Source organism: Ambystoma mexicanum, chromosome 3p, assembly GCF_040938575.1.
Source record: "Ambystoma mexicanum isolate Mex_15411 chromosome 3p, UKY_AmexF1_1, whole genome shotgun sequence".
NCBI classification, from domain to species: domain Eukaryota; kingdom Metazoa; phylum Chordata; class Amphibia; order Caudata; family Ambystomatidae; genus Ambystoma; species Ambystoma mexicanum.
In genome coordinates this window covers 1,116,728,554-1,116,752,184 of record NC_090925.1, presented here as the reverse complement: position 1 = coordinate 1,116,752,184, position 23,631 = coordinate 1,116,728,554, and the positions used below count along the sequence as shown (strand labels likewise).

Here is a 23,631-nt window from a genome sequence, read left to right as displayed (position 1 = left end):
GAAGGAGGGAGAAGTGGAAAGTGCGAAGCAGAGGAGAAACAGATAACAATAAATAAATAATAAAGGCAACAAACAGTGGTAATGCAGCCAGCAATTTGCAAGTGCTAGGTTTAAGGTAGCAGACAGGGTAGGTCTGATAAGTGCAGGAAGAAAAAGGGGGTCTGTAGGGGTACAGATACAGATCCCAGTGCAAGGAGTGGCCCGGAGGCAGTGCGGGAGGGTGGCAGGGTGAGCAGGTACCTGGGCCCGAAGGACAGAGGGTGGCCAGGTGCACAGTGCAAAGAGAGAACAGATCAGCAGGGGAGAGGGGGAGCGAAGGCAGAAGAAAAGAGGAAGGTCTTGAGGTGCTTCCGGAACCGGATATGGTTCTCCTCAAGTTTTAGAGTGGCAAGGAGGCTGTTCCAGAGGGAGGCCCCAGCCGAAGACAGAGATCTATCCCCAGCTCGTTTCTTTGAAAAACGACTGACCCTGAGGGAGTTGGAGGTAGAGGAGCGAAGAGCTCGAGAGGGGAGGTATTTGCGGAGGGATAGCTGAAGGTATTTGGACCCAGGCCCCAGAAAGCCTTGTGGACAATGCAGAGGGTTTTGAATTTAATCCTTGCATCCACTGGGAGCCAGTGGAGAGATTTCAGAGCTGGAGAGATACGATCCCAGGGCTTGAGGCAAGGACAAGTCTCGCAGTTCTGTTCTGGATTAGTTGCAGAGGGCGGAGAGTAGAGGCAGGTAGATTTAGAAAGCGGCTGTTACAATAGTCCAAGCTAGAGAGAACCAGAGCTTGGGATACCATGAGCTTCTGGGGGAAGGAGAGGAAAGGCAGAGTACCTGTGAGGAGGTGCAGTCGGAAATTTGACTTTTTAGAGACCTCAGAGATGTGGGGGGAGAAAGAAAGGCTTGAGTCAAAGATGACCCCGAGGTTCTTAGCCTCGCAGGTGGGGGTAGGAGGAGGGCCAAGGGAGGCCGGCCAGAGAGTGAGAGTAAAGGATGGTGAAGGTGTGCCGATGAGGAGGATCTCTGTCTTGCTGGCATTCAGACAAAGATCATTGGCGGAACACCAATCTTGAATGGCAGTTAGGCAATCAGAGATGGGAGAGGAGGTGACAGAGGGCAACCTGAAAATGAGTTGAGTGTCGTCAGCGTAGCACTGGAAATTTGAGCAGAAAGTGGCAATGCAGTGGCCGAAAGTTGCCAGGTATTGGTTGAAAAGCCAGGGCGAGAGGTTAGACCCCTGGGGAACACCACAGGTAGAGAGGAAGATAGATGAAAAGAAAGACCCAAGTTGGACCTGGGAGGGTCGATCTGAGAGGAAAGAGGTCAGCCAAGCCAGAGCCTGATCAGTGTTACCCAGGTTTTCACAGAGAATGTCGAGCAGGATGGTATGGTTGACCGTGCCAAAGGCAGAAGAGAGATCGCAGAGGATGAGGACAGAGGGAATGTTAGAGTCAAGGTTGGAGAGCAGATCTTCACGGATGTTTAGGAGAGCAGTTTCCGTGCTTCTGGCAGCTCGGAAGCCAGACTGGTGGTCATGGAGACCGCCAACAGAATTGGAATGAAGGTTAAGCTGAAAGATGGCCAACTTTTCCAGGAGTTTGCAAGAAAGGGAGTAATGGAAATTGGGCGATAGTTAGCAGGACAAGAAGGATCAGCTGTGGGTTTCTTGAGAAGAGGATGCACAAAGGAGTGTGTCATGTACGGGCGTGCAAGCAGTGTTAAGAAACGGCTGCATAGCCCTTTAATGACGCTGCAACCAGGTGCCTGGAAGTTGGCATGGCAACGCTAGCGTCCTCTCAGTGTTTCCTACGGCCGACGCCGGAATCCGCGTAACGCTGTCATGTGACCTTTCCTTTTTAGGCACCGCCTTCACTTCGTATCGGTGCTTCTGATTGAGAATTGGTGGCGCCTTGTACCTTGTGCTTTGTATCCTGTTCCGTTGAACCCCTGTTGCAGTACCCTTCCTCCTCCCCATTCCCTCCTGTGTTCCTGATTGCCTCGTTTCCCCGACCCGGACCGTTACCTGGCTTTGATTCTGGACTACCTTGTTCTTGTATGCTGCCTGTATCGTGCTTCGACCTCGGACTGTTCACGGACCTCTTTGCCTTCGCCCATTTGTTTTGGTTGCTCTTCGTTTGTCTTCTGGATCCTCACTCACCTGGATTGCGTCTGGGGAATTTTTGGGATTGTTGAAACTTGAAACTTGGACTTCCTGGCTACGTACACTAACTCAAAACTGCCAAGTGTGTATTAGGCGTCCTCGTGCCGGCGGGATAGGTGGTTGGGCTTTTCTTGGACTCTGGATTGTGGATTTCAGATTTGGGTTTGTTTCCCTGCCTTTTTCCACCTGACTCTCCCCGGCGTTGATCAAGACAAAAGCACGGTACGCCATAGTCTCGCATGGGAAGGGGCTTGTTTTTGGAATTTGACAAACACGTATTGCATTCTTGATCTGTTGTTTTCGGGTCTGGTCAGAAGGGCGGTTGGTTATACATTCTGTGTTGTGTTAACCCCTCACTTGCAGATCCAACGCCTGTCCTCGGCCACTTGTACCACCCTGGCTTCACCGATAACAACTCCTGCGGCACGTGTCATCATCTGAGTCGTCTGGGTCTCATCTGGCATCCTTTCTTTCCTCTGATTGATCGCTCTGGTTGTCTATTCCTGGAGCCAGAGGGTTCCATCAGGAGGAAGAACTCATCGGCTACACGACGTGGGCAACTCGCATCTGACAGAGTGCTTCAGAGGGGAGGGGAAGGATCCCGAGGCAAAGGAGTGGTTGCAAAAATCAGCACGGACCAGAGCGAGGGTGTCAATGTGGTCAATGACACGTTGGAAACTTTGCAAACTTTGCAATTCCCACCTGAAATTACCAAAACGTTTTTTTAATATAAACGGGTAAAATATTGCAAATCGCAATGCAGTTTTTGATTTGGGGTGTAGCTATGGATCATAGGTACAATATGGAAGTGAAATTAGGTGTCTAGCTGGTAAACTGAGTCATGCAAGATCTAGACAGGTGTGTTTTGAGTCAAATGGAGCTGTGAAAAAGGAAAAGAAATCAGTTTTGACAAGACCAGTTTTACTCTACGCTAGAGCACTCAGGCTAGGCTACCAAAGAGGGGCACAGTAAGCTCTGGGGTTGATCCGCAAATTCAACCCTAGCTCCCCAGCGCCCGCCCTGGCGGAACCAGTCCGATCACTCGAAATAGGATTAATAGTTCAGGATTTACACAACAAATTACTAAAGAGATGGCGCTAGCACTAGAAATCAATGGCAGGGTTGCAAAAATGATTCTGACGGTATTACAAGTTATTGTTACGCTCATCTAGTATCCGTGGGGACGCTACCCAGCCCTGGTTGGATGATTTGCACTCTCGAACCCTCTCCCGGTCCCTTGGTAAGGCCTCTGGTTAAAGATGGGTCTGCAATATAGGAGAGCTGGATTCAATACCAGATTGTCTTTATGTTTTCCCACCTCCCTTGGCCTCAACTCACCTTAATATTGTAAAAGGTGGATTCTCCGTCCTGCTCCTCGTGGCAGGGGCGCGTAGATGTGGGGGGCGAGCAGCGGCCAAGTTACTTCACTGGTGCAAGCCCCCTGTGGGAATCCAGGGCTGCTGCGACTCTGTAGGTTTGCTGCTTTACAGTCTTTATATGCAGTTCTTATGTTCCTCTTAGTTCAAATAATTATGTCTTGCTTCTTTCCTTTTAGGTATGGAAAGGTATTTTGGTGTTGTCATGCAGTTTGAAGATGAGCATGGGCCGGTAGGCGAAAGTGCGCGATGCTGTCCGGTGAGTAATGCGCGGTGCTGTTTCGCCTTTTATATTGCTAACCTGTGTCTTTTCTCTCCTTGCAGGTCGCGATGTTCCTTGCCGAGCGCCGTGATGTTCCAGCAATGATACTGACCAGGAGATGACTACCCAGGTAAGAATTGTGTGGCTTTCTTTGTTCGGGAGGAAACGTGAGTAAACGCTTATTAATGCTGGCTTTTTTCCTCCTCTTTCCAGGTTATGGTATTCCGGGATGCATGCGGTGCCGGATGATGGAGTTCATACCTTCAGGTGGGTTGAACTGAAGTCGGGGATGGATTGAAGACAGGATACTATTCGAGGTAAGTTTCATAGTGTTCTTTCTCTCTCTGCAGGTCCTTGGTTTCAGGTAAGCTGGCACCAAAGAACTGGACACAGTGAGCGTTACGCTGCCCACAGCAGTTACAGTCCCTTGTAACTGAGCTATGTGTGTGCCTCCATGTTGGTTGAACCCCCCCGCCCCCCAAGTTAAATAGTTCCAAGTAAATAGTCCCATTCGAATGTTGGTCTTCATGATGGTTATGAGCCTGGTGCCAAAGGCGCCAGGACTGACTCCAAGAGAGTCTTGGATAAGGTTTTAAGGCCTTTGACCTTGCCCTAACTGGAGGGCAGACTTGCCAGTGAGGGCCAAGGTTAAGGGTCATGACAGTTATTAGGGTAAGGATAGGATGACTTGGAGAGGGGAACTAAGGACAAGGCAAGGTATACTATGGTTTTCTATGGTTCCTATTGATACTCACAGTCTACTTTAGTTTAGGATTTTGGAACAGTCAGTGTTCGGGTCACCACACGGATCTGGTCTAACAAAGGACAAAATCAGCAGGACAGGATCAGCTGGACAGAGACTGATTTCCGGGTAGCACTTCTGGACTGGCAATTCTGGTCACTGGATAATATAGGTCATTAGGGTAGCAGGATGGCAGCAGCATGCAGCGAGTGGCAGCAAGCCGATCAGGATGCCAACGGTACCACAGTTTCCCCTTGTTAATAGGAAATTTAGTGGGTTTGTTTATATTGTAGGCCTTGCTGGGAATGGGATCAGCACTGCTTGTGTTTTGCAGTGGACCCCGGAGTAGGGTCAGCATTGTTTTGGCCTTGTAGTTGGGATCTGGAGTCTGGATGGATGGAACAGGAATGCAGCGCGAGACATCGGGAAGAGTCTCCCTGGTCTTGTCAGGGACCCTTATTTATAATGCCTAATGACATTATCCAAGTATATGACTGGGACAGGCTTCACTAAAACACACCCCTAACAAAGGGCTTGAACAAGGGTGTTAGTCTCCGACTCGCTCTCAGTTGGTTGGATTTCCAAGGGAATGATGTCAGATTTATGAGGCGAGGTTCACAATGTCCAAAAACTCCCACATTTACTTTACTTAAAATCTGATTTTGCCAAAAACATACATTTACACAATTGCAATCTCTCTGCAAATTATACACACAGGTTACATGTTATGTGCAGCACAGATCAGCCCAATCCTCAGGTCCGTGGGACCTTGTTTCGACTTTGATACATTTGGGTAATTGTAAACATGAAAGATTTGGCCTAGAAGTCCGTAACTTTATACACAGATGCGCATTATCCCTATGGATGTATGTACAGCATTTTATGTTTGCAACATTAATACTTTCCTTGAGAATCCGTCATATTTTGTAACTTCTGTTTCCCATGCAGCAAGGAGTTCTACCAAGTTTTAAAAGAAAGCCCATCAAATTATATTTGAAACTGCAAACTTTTAACATTTTTACTAATCCTTGCTGCAGAAATAAAAGTCTTTAAAGTTTCTTTATAAAATAGTCTTTGGCACCAAAAGGCAGTTCCTTTGTTGGGTCATTTTATTTTCTTTTCTCCCACTGCTGCCAACTGTCATTTCTTTCAAGGCAAAGTGGGGGTTTCTCATCTTAATTGAAGGTTTTATTGCCCCTTCGCACGACAGGCGAGTGTCCCAGGACTGCTATTGTCCCAGCCTGGAGCACAGACGAATGTCTAACGAGCGTGTGAAATTTCTTTGTCCTGGCCCATTCAAAGTTTTTCAAGCTGGCAATTATCAGTTTTATGTCCTGGACGTTTATGGTGTGTCCCCCTTCCTTGGGGAAGTTTCATGGCTGGCAACTGGAATAACAGGTTTTTCTGAGAGCTTGCAAATTTAGCCCATGTATTTTAAACTCTTTAATTTCTTACTTTGGGTCCTGAATTAAAACAAACCTGTGAAGGAAGATAGCCCATGTGTGTATTATCACTACTAACATAATCCCTTTACATTGCCAAGTAAGCAGGCTTTCATTCACAATTTATTTTTAAACAGGCCAAATTTTTCTTCAGTCAGCAAAGCCCCTTTTTCCACATGTGTTAAAACAGCTAGCATTTCATTCTTTAAATTCAGTTTGGCAGCTCCCTCAGATGCCCATACGGTCTTCGCCGCTGTAGTCATTTCCTTGAATGCAGGAGTTTTATCTAAAGAATAGATACATTTACACTTGACCTGGCTCAGAGAGTTAAAGTCTCTTTGAACTGCTGAGCCTGGATACATTTGGAAAGAAATAAACGCGTGTTCCCGTGCAAATGACAGTGAAGTTGCTTATTGATTTCTCTCAGAGTTGGTTTGACTGGGACTGTCATTCAGGAATTATGACTGGTTTTGGTGAATCACAGTGAAATATCCTGGGCATGGCAGGGCCTTTTTAATCATAGTGGTTTTAGAATGAACAGATGGAATTAGCGTCAAAGCAGCATGTTTAAAGGGTGAAAATGTTCCATTTTGAAGGGGATTTTTGGCTTTTGCAGCAATGGCAGACTTTCATTTTCACTTGATTCCATTTACAGGTTTCAGAACGCACTGGCATACTTTTTCAGTGTGTCCCCTTGTTTCATCTTGCCTGAAGTGCGCTAGGCAGGATGGTGCAGCCATCTTTTTGTTGCTACCAAAACGCAGTTGAGCTCCTGGTGCGCACATGAGCTGGCGCAGCCATGTTGCTGTTTAATGCACCATGCGGCTTAGTGATGTTGAGCAATGCCGTTGAGTAGGTCACTATATCCCACAGCACCTTGTTGACAATCGTCAAGGAAGGCACAGCAATATCACACTTGGCTGAAAAGACCTCCAGAGATCACTGAAGCAACTCTAAGTTTGAAAGGTGATTAAGGACCCGGCAGACAAGCAGCCTACTTCATCAAATGCCACTACCAACTGTCCCCAGCACATTCTCCAAAAGAATCTCAGTGATGTGCAAATCAGTGGCATTTTACTTCTAGTTCTGTGGGTGTACAGGAGCCTCTGAGGATTGCAGTGAAGTGATCACACTGACTTCATTACATCTACGAGGGTGTGGTACCCCACGGTCAAGAACAGCAGCTGTAAGTTGCAAGACAGGTATGGTATCAAGAGATGACACAGACAGATAGGTAGATTTTCAAAAACCTTTATTTCAGTGGTCAGGCTCGGGAAATGCCTAACTTGCCCTAACTCCAAGGTGGGAATGTTCCATAACGAAAGGTAAACTAAAGGAAGTCTAAGTCGTTCAATCAAAAGTAAAACTCTCTGCGTCAAAACCTGTTTGCCCACATTTCTACAGAATAACCGGGTGTATGGGATTTGGCCAACTCAATTATGTTCAAATTAAAGTCAGGGTAACAATGGAACCCTTCCATAGCTCCCTTCCCCAAGTTCAAGGCACGCAGGTAATCTTCAAACTTAAAGTTAGTGTACCAATGGAGCTCTTCTGCAGCCCCCTTACCAGAGTTCAAAGCACTCAGGTTTAGAAAGTTCCACAGGGTCCCAGGATTCACTCAGCAACTCAGAATGGTTTGACAAAAGTTTCAAATACCTTCTTTTGTTAGGATACGCCTCTGCAACAGGTCTTTCGGGATTCCCTCACCCTAAGATAGGCCCCCAGATTGTTAACAAATCCTCAGTTGGATCAAGGTTACTTCTTGGTAAACACAAAAGTTCAATTCACAAAGTCTTACTATCAAAATGTCACTCTTCCCCCTTGGTTCCTGGTGGGACTCCCTTCCCCACTGTGAACCAAGTCCTTTTGTTTTGCCACCTTTGCACTTCTGGCAGCTTTCTTTCGCAGCTAAGACTCCCCTGGTTGTGGCGCAGCTGTCAGACCGCACGGTCCACCTACCGCAGGTCGCGCAACCAGGTGTCTTACTTTGTCAGTTTATTCTATTCTCCACTGTTCTCCTTCTCCTCCCAATGCTTAACACTCTTGTATCGGAGGAAAGTGCCTTTTACTTTGCTTTTTGAAGTTCGCTCCCACTTTTTGCACAGCTCCCCTTTTCTTGGAGCTCTGTTTTGCTCATTTTTCAGCACTGCCATCAGCTCCCCTTTTCTCACAGGAGCTTCCACTTTAATGACAGAGTCTTTCGACAACATGCACTCCTGCACGCGACCACTCGGTTATTTTGTTTCCCACTTCCATTGTCCAATTGGTTCGCTTCACTTAAGCTAGGAGCTTTTCCCTTAGCATGCCACCTGCACGCGCTCGCTTGGTTACATTGTAATTTTAGCAATCTTTACTTGCGTACCGGGTTTCTCTCATTCAATGAAATGCACCAGTCATGCGGTTGCTCTGGCTGGCTTCTGCTTATACGGCTGATGTGCAGGGGTGGAGACCCCTGCACCTCAGACACTCCTTGACTCTCTCTCTTGCAGCCCAGGGGAACGAGTGACCTTTTCGATATTGTCAGAATCAACTCGCCTCCCAACCTTGCACTTCTGCTCCTTGGAGACACGGCTCCCTCGCCATGCTTCCTCCTCCCAGTCTTGCTCTGCAGGGGCAAGCGTCGCAGCGTCCCGCTCTCCGCCTTCGGGTCCTGGGATACTCAACTGTGTCTTCTATCCAACCTCCTACTCGCTCCAACCATTGAGTGCCCAGGTGCTCTTTATACGGTCTTGAAAACATTACAGGCTGCAGGAGTGCATGATGAAAGTCAATTGGCCGACTCTGCCTAGCCTTGTTAAGGGCACACAGAAATTAGAGAGGTTGATGTGCCGTGATCTGCATCATCTTCTCAGGACTACAATGGTGTTTCTCATAGGGAGTCTGTACTCCTCTTCTTCATCCCAGTACTTAAGTATTGTTTTGGGGGAAAAAGAGTACAATGGGTCCGAATACATCCTATGAAGGCTGAGGGTGGTTGGGTAGGTCCCCATCAAGAAAGGGGGGCTACCATGTCTCACCCTCGGGTATTCCCTACCCAATCCCTGAGGACCCTCTACCTAGGTGATCCTCCCTCACTTGTCCACCACCAGGGTTGGGATCCAAAAGCGATGGCCTGCCTCTGGATACCTGTGTAGTAGATCCCCGGGGAGTGGGTTGGAAAGACCTTTAGGTTTTTCACAGTGTAATGAAAGCATATGCCTGGACATAGACCAAATATCGAAGAATTCTTCTTCTGAATGAAAATAAAGCAGGGATCCATGAAGAGGAATCATGGGCCAAGATAGGGACAGAGTACACCAGAGACACAGGCATGTCACTATCCAGAAAGAAGGCTGCTGGGTCAGAAGGGCCAAACTTATGTGAATAAACCTACAAGAAAGGGACTAAATGTCCCATAATCACTCTTTCCCAACAGAAGAAAGACCGGCCTAGATAAATGTACTTACATATTTGGAATCAAGAAGATAATGGGGAACACCACAGTAACCGACAGAATTGTTTTCCATCCCCAAAGGGGGCAGTGTTTTTGCGAACACACATCCCTTACCAGTTAGATATCCACAGTGGCAGTAAAAAGCCCAGTTCTCGCTCATAAAAAGTTAATAGAAACAAAGAGCTCCACTTCCTGCAGATGTTAGTAGGAACAGTCTGGAGAAGAGACCGCAAGTTTCTCTCACAATTGCCAGCACAAGGGAGACAATCTCCTGCAGCCACTCCCGCCATTTCAAGCAAGAGTAAGGATAGCAGCACTGGATAAAATAAAGATTATTTTTCAAAATCCCCACACGAGTAATGCTCAATACACATACTCAAATGTCTGGCACAGGAGGTCATCAAAACAAAATTCAGAGAAGGAAACCAATAGCTACTTTGCAGCCGGCCAGAAACATAAAAATGGAATCCAAGATGGCAGCTTCCTCATATAAAGACTCCCCCCATGAACGCAGGGGTACAATGAATTAGTGCCATGGTGCATGACCAGAGCGGGAATGTTGCGAATCCTCTAGCCAATCAGCAGTAAACTAGACAGTCCAAGCACTAAATAAAAGGGCCAGCACCCATGACAAGTGCATAAGGGAGTTTTATAGTTTCGAGAAGGCAAGCTGCTGGTGTTAAAGAAGAAGACTGCAGGAGCATAGAGGAAGTCTGGGAAGGCTATAAAGCATTGAGTTAAAGGACAGATAGCAAAGCATTGAGTTAAAGGACAGATAGCAAGGCCCAGAAAGGAGTGGAAGATGGTTGGACAATGTCGTAAATCCAGGAGAGGAGTAGTGCACTTTACCTCCAGTAGAAGGGAGGTTGATTGTATGAACCACATAAGAGAGACTGACAGTAAATCCCAGAGACTGGAGGAGATCTAGGGATAAAACAGTACAGAAAAGGAAAGAGATTGAAGAAGACACCAAAAGACAGGTGACCAGAGAACCGACCACATGTCTGGATTATTGGGTTAGGAGCTGCTGTTTTCTGCAGTGATTCACTTCTTCCATTTGATGTCACAAATATGTCACAATAGTGACAAAATGAATTATGGTAACTGCAGATATAACAGAATGACAGAACAGAAGAGAGAAACAAAGTTTTCTGTTTAGGAGCTTTCATTGCAACCTTTTAGCTTGTTGGCATCCGATGGAGGTCTAGAACTCTGCATCATCTACATGTCAATGGGCCACATTTGAAGACAGTCCAACGTTAGGATATCGTACATGGCAAGTTCCAAAAGTAAGGCTGCCCACTACTTATTGCATTAACTGTGGTCTTTAGCCAAGAAACAAGTGCAAGAAGAGAAGGAATGTAGGTTCCTTGGTGGGAGTAATGAAGAATGACAATCTTTTGTCACTGATAATTTAAGTAGTATGCATTTGGCCAGGGGAAGAGAGTCTATGTGGTGGCTTACTACAGTTATGTAATGAGGGTGGGAAACTGGATTTGGACAAGGAAACCATGCTGTGGGTTTACAAAATCCTCCCCGACTAGAGATCCCAGGAGTAGGTTGGTTTCCATTGCCTACGGAGATCAGTCAGGCATTCAAATTTCCAAAGGGAGACGCAAGCACAGTTCGCCTTACGAGAATGAGGTGGTCAAGCGTATGGTTGGAGAGCACAATGCCTATTCGTGAAGTGAGAAGTCAAAAATTGTTGAAAGACAATTCAGTGTTCAGCTGGCGGAGTCCATGTTTTTTTCAGGACAACACAACTAGTGTCAACAAGGATGGTAAACAATCCCAACTCTAAGCACAAACAGTAAATACTAAACCCTCACACATACAAATGACCACCTATTGCCACACAAATCAACAGCATGATTTTCCTGCCAATAGAAGATGTGAGGAGCTTATTGATGTCAGACCACCATACCAGAACTACTTACTTCTCTGACCCCACAAACTTACAACCATGATATTCGGCACCTGCCCACCATCCCCTGCCTGCACATTTCACCTCACCTAGCTCAATGATGTATACCATGACATCCTTCTCACAATCCAGATCAGTGATCACTCAAGATGGTCAACAGTGCCACAAACTCAAGTGAATTGCAGAGGTGTGCCATATAAATCCTATGTACCATAGCATGATCTTAATTGAAAGACGAATGGCAAAAAAAAAAAAAAAAAAAAAAGTACAATAGTTATTTTGTAGCCTTGATAACAATGAAAACACAACTGAGAAGTTAAGTTATACAAAAATAAAACATACTCTGCTATAGCTGAATACTTGTAAACTTTCTTTGGAAACCAGATGAAGGGTACACATGGTATTCAGTACAGCAATAACTGTAAGTAGCTGCTACATGATTTTGTCTATCAACACTTGACAACCTCACTTTACCTTTGTTGAAGGACTAATCTAGCTTCTTTTTCTTTAAGTGTTTTTTTAAGTTCTGTCGTTCTTGACGGTCTGTAGAGATATTTCCTTTTCCCCGTGCATTCGTACGACCAGTGGCCCAATTCCAAACATTTTTGGCATCGTACATTCTGTTTGTTTGCTTCCCTGCAATGAAAATACAGAACATTTAGAGCACATAATCATAAGGCTTCTCCAACTGAAGGACGTTAGAATTTAGATATAAAAACGATAGTGTCACAGCAACAACACTATGCTGATGGTAGGAGTGGTCGGAGCATTTGGAGCGGAAGGGGAAAGAAATGTTTTCCACTAACCTTTGACCGAATACATTAGAGGCCCCAACTTAAACTATAGTTAACAAAAACTGAATACTATACCCGTCCCTATAGTTTCATCACCTCCTGCCCCGCTGCAATCCCACACCCTCCTATGCTCGATGTAGCCCACGTTACTGCTGCTCAGGCTTCACTGTGGCCTGTCTTCAGAGGGCGCAAACATCATTTGGACTAATGCATTCCATGCTGTGATATTGTTGCTGACCTCTCTGTGTCCCCTGTACACCGCCCTGTGCCAAACCACTGTTTCTGCCTCCACCCATTTCCTCAGGTCTCCCCACCATGCCTCCATACGGGGAGGTTCCGCTCACTTCCAAACGAGTGTTATCCTGCACTTAGCCAAAATGCAGATGAGATCTTTCATTTTTGTTATATGTGCATCCGCGCACCGCCTTGGGAACATCCCCAGCAAGCACGCCTCCAGTGGCCATTCATGCATTTCTATCCCTCCCCTTGAGGCCTTATCTGCAATGTCCTGCCAGACCCCCCTCTCCCCCCGACCACCCAGCATAACCAGAACCTGTGAAGCATATCTACTGACTCAATTGTGCATCCTGGGCCTCTCTGTTCCCACGGAAACCCGTGAAATGGCATGTAGGGTCATGTATGCTCGGTGTGTAACTCGTAACTGTATTTGTTTAAATCTGGCATGTATACAGCATCACCCTAGCACCTTCCCCGCCCGTAAAGGCTCCGCCTACACCCTCCTCCCACTTGGCCCACATTCCTTCTGGTTTACTGAGAGAATCCAATATCATGTCATAGAGCCTGGAGATTACATGCCCCGCACCCTCTCCGTTAGGTCAAAGAGGGAGTCTTGCATAGCGTCCCCCGCAATTCTTCTAGATGTCCGGCCATCTGGCTGTGGCAATTTGAATCACCCTATGGTATATCATGGCTCTCACTCAGTTCAGGGAAGCTCAGCAGAACACCGTCCTGGCACAGGTCCCCCAGAGTTATTACCCCATTCGGCTCCAAGTGGTGTCTAATGCTGCAGACCTCCTCCCAGTTCCTCCCACAGATTGCTGCCAGAGGTATATTAGCAGAGTACCGGTATTGCCTGCCCAACATCTTCCATAGTCTTTGCCACAATTTCCGTCCCAGGGCCACTAGTGCACGCTTCACCACCAGGCCAGCGCCCTCCACCCAGGGCACTTCCCTCAGATAAAACGGTGTGACTTCATCCCGCAACAGACCATTGTCTAAGGAGACTGTCTGCCAGCCAGATCATAATGAACTGCAGCGGACCAGCATGGTAATATGCTTCGAAATGCGGCAGCCTGATTACCCAATCCCTGTAGTCCCTTCTCAGTGCACCCAGCGATATTCAGCACCTCTCCCCAAACCCCCAAAACCACCCCTGCCCCCCATACATCCTACCGAGTCGAGTTTGCGAAAGAACAATCCTGGGATCTCAGAGTATGTTCACAAAGTGACACAACAGGCGCAGCAGCACCACTATTTTGAGTAGCGCCGTACAACCCATCATTGATAGAGGGAGCCTCTGCCAGAACTCAATACGTTTCTCAACTCTGCAGAGCGCCTTCATTGGATTTGTCTCGTGCTCCCTCCTAAGATCATGGTAGAGGTCCACCCCCAAATACAGAAGGTGTCAACAGTCTCCTTAAATTTCAGTGCTGCCAGGCTCGCGAGCAGGAATAGCCTCAACTTCTCTTTGCTTACGGTTATACTAGATAACCCTGCAAAGCCACGCAGTGCTTCTAGTATGTATGGCAGATTGATTTCCAGATTCTGAACATAGAGCAACATATCATCCTGGTAGAGCGCAAGCATGTGCATGTCGCCCTCTATCGGTATGCCTGCTTCCTTGAAGTCCATCCTGAGGAAGGCCGCAAGGGGTTGCGCAATGCCAGGATGAACACCATGGGGGAGTGCGGGCACCCCTACTTGGACCCCTTACTCAATTTCCATGCCTCTGAGACATGTCTTCAGGTTCTTACTCGGGCCAATGGTTTCTTATACAACAAGTGCACCCATTGTGTGAAGCGCGGCCCTACTCCAAAGCACCACAGCGCTGTGTGCAGCCAGTCCCACCTAACAGAGTTGAATGTCTTTATCGCGTCCAGCAAAGCCACGGCATATTCCACTTCCACCCCCTTGGTTTTGTCTATTACGTGGTGCAGCCAACGCAGGTTCCAGGATGTGTTCCTTCCAGGCACATAGACCGTTTGATTGGGTTGTATCAAAGTGCCAATTACATGCCTCAGTCTGTTCGCCAATATTGCAGCAAGAATTTTACAGTCTTGGTTTATCATTGAAAGTGGTCTGTACGAGACACACTCAAGCAGCGGCTTGCCTGGCTTAAGTATCAGCACTATGATAAACTCCTGGAGGCTCGCCAGCAGCAAGCCTACCTCTAATGCCTCCTCTAGCATCTGCAGTAGGTTCAGCACAAGGTCTCCTGTGAACTCAGTAGAATTCCGCTGGGAACATGTTCGCGCCCAGCGTTTTACCAGAGGGCACCGAGATTATGGCTGCCTGCAGCTTCTCTACATTGAACGGTGCATCTAGTATGTCTGCCTGTTCCTGCTCCAAATGGGACAGTTCAATCTCCATCCAAACCTCTTCTAGGTCCCTGGCACAGCCCTCCTCACCAGCGTTATATAAGCGCCGGTAGAAGCAGCTGAAAATGGCATTAATCTTGGTCTGGGCCCTCCATTCCTACCCGCGCTCATCTTTAATGGAATTAATCATACTCCTCCTCTCCTCTGCACGGCACAGCCAGGCCAGCAGTCTTCCGGGTTTAACCCCACTTTCGTGGAGTCTCTCTATGTATTTGTAGTAGTCCTATTTGCGCAGTCGTTCCCAAGCAGCGATGCAGACCTGCCTTAGCTCAATTAGCTTTTTATCGCACCATGACAATGGTCCCCCCATGCCTGCCAGTGCCTCCTCCATCTGCGCCTCCGTGCTAGAAATTAGCAGAACGTCCTTCCGTATTCCACCCATCTTCCCGACTGCCTCCCCCACATTACCACCTTAAAGGATTCCCAAACAGTCCTCGCACTGTCCACACTCCTTGCATTATGATTGAAAAATTCCTCTAGCTTTTCCCCCATATGGACTTTAAACTGTTCAACGAGCAGCACTTCTGCTCTGAATTTCCACATCGGGGATGGGGTGTGTACATGCCGCTCTCGGCCACGTCACAATGAGTGGTGCATGGTCCGAGAGGACTCTTGCCCTGTAGTAAGCAGCCACAAATTCACCCAAGGTTTCAGTGCCCGTAAACATGTAATCTATACGTGTGTGCACCCCATGCAGACTTGAATAATAGGTGTAGCCCCTCCTAGTCCCATGTAGCTGCCACCATATATCAGACAATCCCAGCTCCTGCAGTAATGTCTCCAGCGTCATAGGCGGTGGCACCCGTTTTTTGCACCTGCCATCCGACCCATCTAGTACCGGGTCCAGGGTACAATTAAACTCCCATTCCCAATGCACAGGGCTGTATGGCGCTAGTTGGGGACCTAATGACCCAAAATAACCTGTGGCGTCATGGTTAGGAGCATACGTGTTGATTATGCAAATCTCTCTCTGTTCCAAGAACCCATACACAATAGTCAACCTGCCTTTTTTAATCACACTTACGTTCCAGTGCCTGAAAGGCACTGAGGGGGCCACCCACACAAGGGTGCCCGGAGCATACGCTGAATACAGTGATCCATGTACTAGTCCTCCCCACTTCTTAGCGATTGTGGCCGGCCTGACCGCACTGAGATGCGTCTCTTGCAGGACGGCCACTTACACCCCCGTACTGATCAAGTATGTATGTACCCAGTTGTGCATGACATGGCTGTTAAGCCCTCTCAGGTTCCTGGAGATGTCTTTGATGTTGGTCATCTCAATCATGCAGTCCCCATCCCTCCTGGGCGTCCCAACTCGCACCCTCCCAGTCTGCCACCTCGCCCGCACCCTCACTTCAAGTCGGGACCAACAGTATACCCCTGCCCAGCTCTGAGACTGCCTTCGGCCCTCTCCCTCATCCCCTAACCAACCCCAATCTGGTGTCCTCCCATATATGTGTATGCAGTGCATCTGCGCCAGAAGACAGGTCGCAGGACGGATACGCAAGCTATTCAACCCAACATAATGTCCCCTAAACAACCCCAACAAATACCCAACGGCTCCTAGGCCGTTCAGGCTCAGTCGCTTCTCACATTTAATCAGTGTTTAACCCCGCCCTGCCGGTCTCACATGCAGTAGCAGGCTGCCTCTTCTTGGCACTCCTGAAATGAAACTAGAGTTAAAGACAGGGGCGTACAGCACCTGCCAGTGAACCGCTTACCCAGCAGTCCCAAAGCCAACTTGTCCTCTCCCCACCTTTCCAATGAGGTGCACGGTCTCTTCCTCCCGCCATATGTTAGATGCTTGTCGCCCTACTGCATGTTCCAGAGGGGCCAGGCAGGCCGCTTCATCACTGCTCCTCATGGGGCTGTTTACGAGCGCCACCAGAGGGGCGCAGTTTCTATCGCGCCCATCCATGCCTACGGCCCATCCGTGCTGTCAAGACGTGGGAGGTGTCAATGTACAGTACTTTTAGCTTAGCAGGATATATTAGCATGTACTTCAAGCCCACAGGCTCGCTTTTGTGCGTCCACAAGCTGCCCTCTGCACCATCGTTGTGTAATCAGGATACACTGTGATCTTAGCAGACCCGCTTTCGATGATTCCTCCTTGTCTGGAGAATGCCAAGATTGCTTCCCTGTCTCTGTAGTTTAAGAGCTTCGCAAATCAGCAGTCTCAGGGGTGCCTCGGTGGGGGTCTTCTAGCCAAGGACCTGTGGGTCCGTTCCACCGTGAAGCCTTGCGACAGGGTGCCTGCCCAAACTTCCTGCATCAGCATATTTTCCACATATGTCATAGGGTCCCTGCCATCCGTCACCTCAGGCAGGCCTAGTATAGTATACTTATATTGTTCCGCCGTGCCCTTCCTTCAGTGTCCTCAGCTCTATTTTCCAGCGCTGCCACCTTCAATTTTAGGTCCTGCACCTTCGACAGGGCCCTCGCTATATATTGCTCGTTATCGTCAGCCTGTGTATCCACCGACTGCACCCTGTCCGTCAGTGCCTGGGCGTCCTGGCGCAGCAACCCCACATATATCCGGACCTCATCTATTCCCCTGTCCAGAGTAGTTTGTAGCATCGCAATGGCTTTCAGGATTAGGTTCTCCTCTGCTTTTGCACCAAACTGCGTAGTGCAGCCTTCCTTCGGGGCCTCTCTGCCTCCCTCCCCTTTGCGTGTGAATGCTTTCATCCTAGTTTGTCTAGTTTTTCCCTTGTTGCCTGTCCAGCAGTGTTCTGTCCTGGTGGCACCCTACCAGCTACCGTCCGCACACCCAGTTTCACCCTTAAGGTGTGATTTGTTTGTTGCCTCGGTCCAGGCAAGTCCTGCGAGATATGTTGCCCCCTGCTGGGGGAGTGTTTCCCAATGTTCCACAGTGTCCCTGGCGCAGTACAGTTTGTTATGGGTAGACTCCCAGCAATGCCCGGTCACTTCCTCGTGGCACTTCCTCCCCTTCAGGCTACTATGTCAGTGTCGTCCTTAGTATGCTAGGCGTCCCTAGCTGTGCAGGCGCTCCCCTGTGGCCGTGCCCTGTCCGATGTCGCAGGCCATCCTTTGGTTCTCAGGCGTCAGTTTGCCTGTGGCCGGGCGTCTCTTCCTGCTCTCCCTGCTCCCGTCCAGCTACTTTCACTGTTCCATCTTGCTAGGCTTGCCCCATCTGTGGCAATCTCTGCTGCAATGTCGCCCTCTAGATTCAGTGTGGCCACCCTCTGCTTATGGCATGTTTGGGCAAGTGCAGGCACTGTTGCTGCACACTTCTCCCTTTCCCTTCTGCCTCTGATTCAAGGGTGAATTGGGCAGAAGGGATAGGTCTTTCCTGCAATTATTCAGCTTCAATTAATCTTCCTGCGCATTGGATTATTGTGGAACGCTCTTGTGTGGATCAAACAAGGCATTATTGATGTTTGGGTATTGGAGTGACCAATGGCTTGGTGATGGGCTCAAGAGCGCATTTTCTTCTTTAGGCTTCCCAAGCCAGACTTAATGCTATCCCCCCTCCTCACTGGCCTTTCCCCCCCAGCCCCCGCGGGTGCCCAGGCGCTCCTGTGCTTCGTGTGTGTGTGTGGTTACCCCTGCCCGGAATCCCCTGCCTTCTCACGGTCTGCACCTGTGGGCTGTCGCTTCCATAAGCACTCTGGCTGAGACGGGCTTTGATTCTGTGCCACGTTTCTTCCCCTGATCATGTTCGCCCTGCAGAGCTAAAGGGATCTAGTGTCCCTCCCACCGCTACCTGCTGCTGCACCTCCTCTTACTACCACTGTCCACGCTGCACAGACATCATCCCCTCCACTTCACTCGCTGCCGCCACCCGGGGCTATCTGCGCTCTTCCTCTTTGTGTGCGGCAGGGCCAGCTCCTCACTTGGACCCTCCCTCAGCTCAGCAGACTGCCCACTCGCCTGTGCCTCCCAGCCGGCTGCTTCCCACTGGGCGCCCTGCTCCGCTGCTCCACTTTTGCAGCTGCCGTGCACTGGCGGTTTTGGTCGCAGCACTCTCTCCTGGCTCTCTCCTCACCCCTGCTCGGCGCTCGCTGTTGCTGCGATCCGCAGACCGCCGCCTCACTCCATGCACCAGTGGATTCCCAGGCATTCGAGAAGCTTCCCAGCATTCGCTTCACCTCCAAGTGGCTGGCGCCATTTTCTTGCTACTGGCTCTGCACTCACAGGTCTCGCTTTCTCAGCACCTTAGCGTCCCGCGATTTCTTCGTCCCCCCTCTGCAGTGGTTAGCGAAAGTAATTTAGTGTTTTCAGCTGCGCTTCGACGTTTCTTACATGGCAGAGCTTATCTGTATTAACGGATCCGGCGGAAGCTCTGGGCCCACGTCTTTAAAGCATTGCTTCTGGACATGCCCCTTGCATTATTACGTTTTCCATAAACTCAGAAAGCTTCACCCATGCAAGGACATCACAAAACTATATGCTTCTTTTTTTGCCATTCACCTACAATGGAACTGGGGCATAATGCATAAAAACCTTGAAATCCAATTTGCTAACCTCAAGATATTAATTTTTTGGGAGGGAGAATATGTTTATTAGATGTTATAACAAGGTATGCAACATCATACCAACAACAATTTGAAACAGTATTTTTGTATTGTATAAACGCATAACAAGCAAACTAAATAAATCTCAGCAGATTATGGATAGCAAAAGGATTCACGTCTGGGAGAAACAGCCAACAGACAATTTTAAAAGTCAAGTACGCAAATGAAAGTCATATAGACTACAATACAATGTCACAATTTTTGCTTGTTTTCGTCCCTCGGGGGCATGATTTAGGGTCCCTTCCCTATTAGACTTGCGTTCTGGACCTTTCAATATCAGAGCGGTCGTGATTTGGAAACTCAAACCATATTTTCGCATTCCTCTCATCTTCGGGGCCCATTCCGGGTTTTGGGCGGCCAGTGCGCTTTTTTTATTCAAAAGACTATACGTCCCAGAATTCCTTTCCCACTGCTTTATCTTCACCTTAGCAGAACAAGGTAGGGTGGAGGTTAAACACCACGTGTGGCTGGCTAGCAAGCATCACACCTGAGGCACGCACACATTAGTTAGCCAGCTTTAAATGCACCAGTTTGCTTTTATGTTCAGCATTGGCCACTGTTGCAGTGTTCCTGGTTCTTTATTATTAGTTTCTAGTTCCTTTTTCTGGATCAGTGGATTTCGAATTTAGTGTGCTTATTAGTATTTTCTAATTCCTGAAATCCTCTTCTGGCTTCCTCACTTTTGCAGTCATGTTGTTGCTGTGCATCTCAGTTTGTCTCAGTTTTATATTTCTTTGAACTTGCTCTGTTCTGCAGTGTAAACGTTATCCTTTTCACAACCCTCATTGAGAGAATTCTTATTTTTCTACCCTTTTCCTTCCCTTTCATTGACGGGAGGAGGAAGATGTTAGGCTTGTCATTTAGTCTACTGTGCTGCGGTTCTTTGACTTCTTCTAGGAATCTGTTCCTGGTTTTTCCTTACACTTCTCTCTTATTTTCCAGTTAATTGTCAGGTGTGATGTGCTGTGGTGTACAGCGGTTGCCAGTCAATTCGTCGAAAAAAATTGGTCGACCAGACAAATGGTCGAAGCAAATTGGTCGAAAACCATTTCGTCGAAATTTTTTTTTTTCTATTTTAACCCTTTTTTTTTTTTTTGGGGGGGGGGTCCCCCCCAACCCCCTTTTTTTCTCTAAAAACCCCTTTTTTAACTAAACGAAAACCCAAAAAATAAATATATAAATAAATAAAAAATTTCGACGAAATGGTTTTCGACCAAATTGCGTCGACCAGTTTTTTTTCGACGAGTTGACTGGACACCGTGTACAGCTCCAATGTAAATGCCACATTTTCATCACTATCCTGTAAGCACCATCTCTGCCTGACCCTTGCCAAGAGTCTTATGTATTAAGATGTCCTCCTGTTGCCGTTATAGCCTTACTGGATCCCTGGTTGATCTGCAGGGTTTGTGGGCTTCAGCAATTTTCCAGGTAAGGTTTCTAGTCATCGCGGGTAGTGTCTAGGTTGCCTTATAAAATATCTTCATGTTAGCCCACATATAGGGTAAAGTTGTATTATATAGCACTTTTCTGCCAATGCTGGCCTCTCTACACATGGCTATTTAATAAAGGGGGGCATGATGTGTTAGATAGCAGGAAGGCAGATGCAGACACCTGCGGTGTTGATGGATGCAGGCCAGAAGTACTCTTTGGCTGTGTACCGATATGAAAATCGCTATGTTGTTTGTTGACATAACATGTCCACAAATGTTGAAATATGCACATGTATTTACAGATAAAACATCTATTCCAATGCCTGAGGCCAGCACATCAAGTACTTTGACTCCAAATTCTAGCATCACCAGAAGATCCTCCATCTGTACTGTGAGGGGCCAGAAATGAGAGACTGACAAGTAGACAACGTTTTCTCACAAGTAGCCAATTTATTGAACAGTAAGGGTGACAAACACCTAACTCTCCCTCGCCGAACACATCCAAAAACAAGAAAACTGACCTATGGTCCAAATACATTCATAAAAGGGTCATTTGACTGTTCAAAATCCACAACATAACATTTAAATGCATACAGAGAAAATATAAATATAAACATACATCCTTGTATCCAGGGTTGAACCCCCTTCCACTGGATCAGTTCAGAGTATTTTTTTTATTTTTTTTTTTATTTGTATGTGTTCATTTAGAACTTTACAAAGAACTGAAGAAAAGACAAGAAAATGACTTTCACTGAAGTAGCCCAGAAAGAGTCCAGAGGTTTCATGAGGGATGGGGCTGTTTGGACTCTATCCTCTGCATGGTGAGTTGCAGAATTTTGGTTGGAGCTAGTAACCAGCAGTTTCGGTCCCCACCTATCAGTCTGTTCCAACACGTTGCTTCATCCCATCCGTATTCTTCTGGGCTAAAGTGCTTTATGTAGGCTGATCTTAAATCTAGGGTTGTTGGGCATGAGATCAGTAGGTGCCTGATGGATTCGGTTTCGACGTTGCACAGGCGGCATGTATTGGAGTCAGAAAGGCCTCGAATGTTCAGGATCTCATTTGTTTCCAGTAAATTTAGCCGGATTCTTAACATGTAATTTCTTGCTCTCCTGTTAGGAAATTTCCGGAGATATTTCATCGGCTCATTTAATTTGGAGAGCATGATGGGAAGGTGGAGAAGGAGTTTGTTTTTGTTGACTAGGTCTTGGGTCTGTATCCAGTCTAATTCTTTCAGTTTCTTATAAACTCTCAGAGGGTTTGTAATGAGATCGGCTTCCGTGCACGTCACTGATTTTAAGGTGGACGTAATTTTGTTTTTCCAGGTTTTTAGCATTGTAACTTTGCCGCTTTGTAGTTCTGTATTCAGTAGGCCAAATATTTGGTCAGTGTCAGCCGTAATGCATTTCCTAAATAGCCTAAGTGAGTTTAGGGTTGCTGTTGCTCTTAGTGACAGTAGGCTAAGTTCCTGGCGAATTGCAGCAATGGGTGTTGACTTTGGAAGGTTCAAAACTGATTTCCAGAACTTACTCTCCAGTTTTTGCCAAATTCTTTCAGGAATTGTTGGCATGGCCTCTGTTCCATAGGTAATTGAGGGAACGACTTTTTTCTTGTAGAAGTCTATTACAGGAATGCACGAAAATTTACCGAATTTTGTATCTATTGCTTTTGCTTGTGAGGCTAGTTTCCCCAACTTTGTTTCCAAAGCGAGCTGCATAGATGTTTCGTTTTTTGAGGAGTCAATCTGGACACCTAGGTATTTATAATCAGGTACCGGCTCGATCTCTTTGCCCTCTAAGTACCATTTGAATTTTTCGGAGGATTTGTTGTTCTTCCGTCCTCCTCCCAGAATCATTATTTTTGTTTTTTCTCGATTTATTTTTAGATGATTTTCGGCTGTGTATCTCAGGAGGTTTGTTAGTTGTCTCTGGAGGCCGATCTGGGTCTGATCCAGGAGGATTAGATCGTCAGCATACAAAAGGTAACTTATTTTTGCGGATGCAAGGGATGGCGGAAACGTGTGCTTCAGGTCTACAGAATCGCCGTAATCTCCGAGGTATGCAAGGAACAGGGCGGGTGCTAGCGGGCATCCCTGTTTTACCCCTTGCCCGGTCTGGATTTCGTCTGACAGGTCGCCTCTTCGGGAGAGTCGAACCCTGAGGGAGGTATCCGTATGGAGAGCTTTGATTGGTTGGAATATTTCTTGAGGGCAATTCCAGCTCTCCAGTTTGTCCCATAGGCGGTGTCTGTCGACGAGGTCGAAAGCCTGCGTTAGATCGATGAAGGCGATAAAAATCCGTGATTTTTTTTCCCAGGCTTTGCTTTTTAGGGTGCTGATCGCTAAGATGTTCGCCGTCGTTCCCGTATTTTTCTTAAAGCCCAATTGGTAGTTGTCATTACAAGGGGCTTTTTCGGCCCAAGATTGAAAACGGTTCAAGAGTAAGCTTCCGAAGACTTTACCGATGCAGTCCAACAGGGCAATAGGGCGATAGTTTCGGGGGTCGGTGATGTCCCCCTTTTTATAGATCGGGACGATGATAGCTTTTGTCCAGGACGGCGGCAGAGATTGCTGCTCAGAACATTTCTGAAAGATTGAGGCTAGCAAAGTTGCCCATTCCTTGTAGTTGTTTTTCAGATCGATGTTTGAGATCCCATCTGGACCCGCAGCTCTAGAGGTCTTCAGTTTTTTTATATGATTGCTAATTTCTTCTCGATCGTTTAGTTGAATCCAGGCTGACTTCTGGGCTGTGTGATCCCGACAGGTGATTTGAGCGGGAGCTTGGAAGACCGAGGAAAAGTGCGTGATCCATTTGTGCTCAGGCATGGCATTGATTGTGGAGTTGTTCATTGAAGGCACTGTGGCTTTCAACAGGGACCAGAATTCTTTCGCTTTGTTACCATTGATGGCTGTTAGCATTTTTTCA

The 23,631-nt window shown here is 47.4% G+C and overlaps 1 protein-coding gene across 2 annotated transcripts in view; it reads right to left on the bottom strand.

Moving 5' to 3' along the window:
• The window catches only part of ZCCHC10 (zinc finger CCHC-type containing 10), a 212,357-nt gene that overhangs the window by 100,153 nt on the left and 88,573 nt on the right, over positions 1–23,631 (bottom strand). For both annotated transcript variants that reach the window (XM_069652486.1, XM_069652487.1), the window contains exon 2: positions 11,802–11,963. In XM_069652486.1, the coding sequence (XP_069508587.1) occupies positions 11,802–11,963 (162 nt within the window). The remainder of the gene's footprint in view (positions 1–11,801; positions 11,964–23,631) is intronic.